This window comes from Varroa destructor, unplaced genomic scaffold (assembly GCF_002443255.2).
Source record: "Varroa destructor unplaced genomic scaffold, Vdes_3.0 BEIS01000002.1, whole genome shotgun sequence".
Lineage (NCBI taxonomy): Eukaryota > Metazoa > Arthropoda > Arachnida > Mesostigmata > Varroidae > Varroa > Varroa destructor.
This window is the reverse complement of record NW_019211455.1, coordinates 57,539,402-57,543,873: the sequence shown is the minus strand read 5'-3', so window position 1 is coordinate 57,543,873 and position 4,472 is coordinate 57,539,402. Positions and strand designations below refer to the sequence as shown.

Below are 4,472 nucleotides of genomic sequence, written 5' to 3'. Positions count from 1 at the left end.
CCTGGGCTTGCTAATGGCGCACGTTCAATGGGGGTCAGATTCCTACGTTTAACTCTAGTGAATAATTTCGACAAGTTCATGCAGTAGCGTTTTATTGTGCTATATTAAGTACTTTTTTTCGAAGTTGAATGAGCGTGTTATGACAACCACTGTTTTGCCTTTGCGATAACGTAGGAAACAATCTGCAACGACCTTTTCCGCTTAATCCCACGAAATCCCGCATAGAGCTGGGACAGCGACCTCTGTGGTTGTTAATTAAATAGAGAGCACGATCTTCAATTTGGTACATTTCAAATTTATTTGTAGATTAAATAGACGTCTAAATACGGCTTTATCGACGACCGCAGGCCGCGACGACCGCACCATTCTATTAGGACGACAAAGTTGGCCCGACCTGTGCAGCGAACGTAAAGGTCAACTTCGCTGTTTGCGTACGCGTTTTGAAGGGTGCTAGAGTAAATTTGATTTGCAATTATAGGTAATAGAAGCTTTTGGGCTATGATTAGAACTTTGTTGCCAACTTCCGTGGATTTTCGATAATTTAGCTAAAGGCGCACCTGTCATTGCAACTCATCGGTGAACTTTTCTACAGCCTTTGAGTCTGAGTAGTACTCTCAGTAGTGCCTTAGAAGAAGTCATGAATCTTTTCTTGAAAGCTTATAACTGCTACCTGAAATGTTCTATGCATGAATAAGTAATCCTTCCTGGAATTTTGGCTACAAGCATGACTGAACCGGCATCCTTTAGGCTTGTAGCTGCTGTTTCGCGCGGTATCAGTCCCTACGGAGGATGTCCTCTAGATTATCGTCGGAGAAATTTAGTTTCACCAATTCGATAATTACAAGGGATACTCCTATACCCAAATGCGATACCCTAACGCATAGAGAGCACGAGCAAGACGATTTAAAGCCAAAGAAAAGCTGGCGTCGACAGGCTAATGCAGATAGCGATCCGTCTGAGCGTAACGTAAGCTGTTGCCAAAATCAATTTGTCTACACATTTTTTCTATCTATAGTAAACTGAATCCCTTCCTTTGTTCTGACAACTCAGATCTGACTTAAATCTCAATTTCGATCTCAGCGACGACAAGAAATTTCGAATGAACTTTCACATTTAAGCTTATCTCTGCCGTTGCGGATTATGGCAGTCTTATACATCGTCCAAAAAAGGTAAACCTACCGGCGCGAAAGAAAGGTGCGTGGAAGCCGCAAATGAGCATACGGACGCAGACTCGACGCGAGATCGCTACCGCGTAGCGATTATTGAAACAGTCATCATTGGCGTTGTTGTATTGTTTTGTCTGACCGGCCTGCTTTCATCCGTCTATATGTTCGCGGTGAGGTTTGTGCTGTTCTGTCGCGTACACTTCCAATTTTTTAGACGGTAAAAGTAACTGTAATCGTCGATGATAAGCAGTAATCATGTAATGGTTTACGTTTCTTTCAAACAGTTACAGTAAACAACCTTACATCGTCTGAGATATCAGTGCTTCTGTTCTAATCTAATTTTTGGCTTGTTAAAAGTCTAATGCTAGTAGAGCGCTGCAGATTGAAGTCATGAGGGGCACACGACTAATAATCTTTATATCTGGGAATAAACACGGTTGGGTCTGCTTTTCCATAATTTCTGATGCAAAGTTCCTTTGTTTTGCGGTCAACAAGTCGTTCATAAGGCTTTTAAAATATCTTTTACTAAAATTGTTATGTTATTGGAGATCGAAAGTTTCCTCGAAACTAACCAGAAGAATATAGCAATAAACATAAACTAGCCCGTACGAACGCTTTTAAAAGAAGTATAGAACCTCGTACAACATTAAACGTATTGATCGAATTTTTCTCTTGGAAGGTAACATTGACGAGTTTCAACATCTGTTTTCAACTTTTACTACTATTGTTGTAATTTGTTAAATGACAGACCACCGATAGCCAAATTGGACTCTACATATTACGGAGAGACGCCTGAACATGCTTGGAGAAAATATGAAGAGCAGAAACGAGTCGAGGCTGGCGACCTCTGCCAGAATTTTCCCGGACCATATAAAAGATTCATACGTTTTATCAAGAGGCCCTATCAGGTAAGCACAGCAAACTATCTGTTCAGCGCAAGACTATCATTGATTAAAATAGAACCTACCTTGACATGGCAAAAGTTATAACATTATGTACACATATGGTGGCAATGTTGGTAGTAGATGGAAGGTAATCTGCAATGCCTAACACAGGTAATCGGTGAGCCGTGCGAAAATTATTACGAGCTTGTGTGCAGCGGTGTTTGCCATATTGTTCCACCAGGGTTATGCTTCAAGGAAGTCGCCCAAAGATTCATGTCAAATTGTTATGAAGACCAGCTTGATTCCGATACGCTCGAATTATGGGCGGATCTCGACGTGTTCTATAGGCAAGCGAATATACCGGTACGTTTCGCTCGATTTTTCAACTCCTGATAAATGACTAATTGAGTAGCGTACGCTGTTCTGCTCGGCTAGGGCGGCCACTGACCTAGCACCTATTTTGCGTTGCCTGATCGATTTGACAAATGGCCTAGTTAATAAAATTAGCACTTGATTCGAGTGCATAACAGGGCCACACATCGCAATATTATACGTGTTTGTTTTCTGCCATGTGCATGGGCTTGCGCCCAGCTTTGAACTAAAGCCAAAGTGATCTTTTTCAAAGAGTTGCAATGACGAAAAGTTTTGGGCGTTCTCATGACTGACCCACGTTAACGGTACCTTTTGCGGGCAGAAAGCCGTGCCGTCGCCTTGCAGCAGAGAGATTGCAAGGGCCTACTCGAAGGAGTTCTCCGTAGTCCACGGGGGAAACAAAACCATCAAAAGACTACTGCTTGATCGGGTTATTTTTTACATCACATATCTCAAGTACGTTTCACAATCTATTCAAGTTAGCTAGATAATCTCAAAGTAGCAGTTCGAACTGGTGCAGTTGTTGTGCAATACAATGCGCCTTTGTACTTCTGTTTTTCTTGCCGTAGGTTTTTATTTTTGAAGTAGATGAAAAATTATCCGTAGGCTGTCCATATATATGTAGTCTCTGTAGCCTATTGTCGCAAAGTAGGAGCGCTCTGGTAAAAAAAGCTTAGGTTGCTTTCGGCTGAGTGATACGTACTTTTTTGACACTACATGTATTACTACAGTAAATGGCTGATGACAAGCTTTCACTCACCTAGAGAGCTCATACGATAGCGAACAGGTGTCATCACTCCCCACAAAAATGCCAGGCTTATTCGTCCTATTTTTTCTTTCTTTAATTGCGGATGGTCAAGGCTGCATTTGATCCTAACGAAATCATAATGAAAAATTAACAGCTCTTCGTGTTGTAGTCATGATTTTTCTTTGAAAAAAAATATTGTTTTAGTTTCAGAAAGAAGGAAAACTATATTATGTTATTTTTTAATCTAAGTATGTTGTTTTTTTTTCATACCTTGAACAATATATTTTGTATAATGAAACACGCTGACTACATTGTTTCATTCTACTTGTGTTCACTATCAATTCATTTTTGTAGCTTGATTTAATTTGGGTAATCGCACCTTGGGGTAGTACATGTATCGGATGAAGGATTTGTGCCCTGCACGTTGACTGGTCTTGCACAACAGGCTTTTTGTCATTAATTTTGTTATTGTTGTTGTTGTTGTTGACGATGATTACCATTTTTATGATGGTCGCTGGATTACTGGTTTAGCTCAAAGGGCGTTTGTGCGGAAGAGCGGTTAATGCTACATGAAACCTTTTGTTTGGCGCACTGCTGCTACAAACCTGATGGGGACATATCGGTAAGCGCTCGCGTTTGATAAATCCCGTTAAAACCGAGCTTATAGCTAGAAAGGACATCGAATGTTACAAAATAGACAGTAGTCTAGCAATCGTAATGTGCTTTGATTCTTGTTTGGAACCTTTGACCATTATTATTTGATTACTAAATAATCTACACCAATATTAAACAAATATTTATTGTGTAGAACAAGTTTCGAATGAGAATTAATAATTGTTGGCCTTTTGTTGTGTTGCTCACTACTCTACTGTGTAGGTTGAGATCGGTCGACTCATGTGCCAGGCCACCGTAGGCTGGCGGGATGACTTCACGAACTATTTTCGTTGTAGGCAGAATCGTCGTTTAATCGAGGCTTGCTGGGGAAACTACATAGAGCCAGCCACATGCAGGCCTCGTTAAGTGTATTCTATCGTGACGATGTTTCATATCGAATTTATGCTCATAATAATATTGCGTGTCTAAATGTTTTTAAAAGCTCGTATGATTTCATATCGACAGTGATAGCAATAGGGTGTACTCAGTAAGCTGACCATATTCTCCCTTTAGGTACTGGGTTCATGGCGTCAATGCGCAGTACAAACATGTTTAACCAACATAATGAAAACTGTATTAGTCCTAACAATTAGTCCTAATTAGAACACGAATATTAGTCCTATTTAGCCTGCAACTAGGATGAAAAAG

The 4,472-nt window shown here is 40.5% G+C and overlaps 1 protein-coding gene across 4 annotated transcripts; it reads left to right on the top strand.

The window, feature by feature from the left end:
• Positions 1-325: 325 nt before the first annotated feature.
• LOC111244515 (uncharacterized) lies at positions 326-4,265 on the top strand. Of its 4 annotated transcripts, none has more exons than XM_022791731.2 (8): positions 326-478; positions 748-966; positions 1,148-1,341; positions 1,915-2,074; positions 2,222-2,413; positions 2,745-2,878; positions 3,702-3,792; positions 4,047-4,265. In XM_022791731.2, the coding sequence occupies exons 2-8, from the start codon at positions 790-792 to the stop codon at positions 4,188-4,190; spliced, it is 1,092 nt and encodes a 363-aa protein (XP_022647466.1). In that variant the 5' UTR covers positions 326-478; positions 748-789; the 3' UTR covers positions 4,191-4,265. The 4 variants fall into 4 exon arrangements, with proteins under 4 accessions (XP_022647466.1, XP_022647467.1, XP_022647468.1 ...); XM_022791732.2 differs by having other exon boundaries at positions 329-413; XM_022791733.2 differs by having other exon boundaries at positions 333-455.
• Positions 4,266-4,472: the final 207 nt, after the last annotated feature.

Coding starts and splice junctions, on each gene's coding strand:
- LOC111244515 (XM_022791731.2), top strand. CDS start 790: ATGTCCTCTAGATTATCGTCGGAGAAATTTAGTTTCACCAATTCGATA. Junction 967..1,147: donor GCGATCCGTCTGAGCGTAAC/GTAAGCTGTTGC, acceptor GGATTATGGCAG/TCTTATACATCGTCCAAAAA. Junction 2,879..3,701: donor TTTTACATCACATATCTCAA/GTACGTTTCACA, acceptor TTACTGGTTTAG/CTCAAAGGGCGTTTGTGCGG.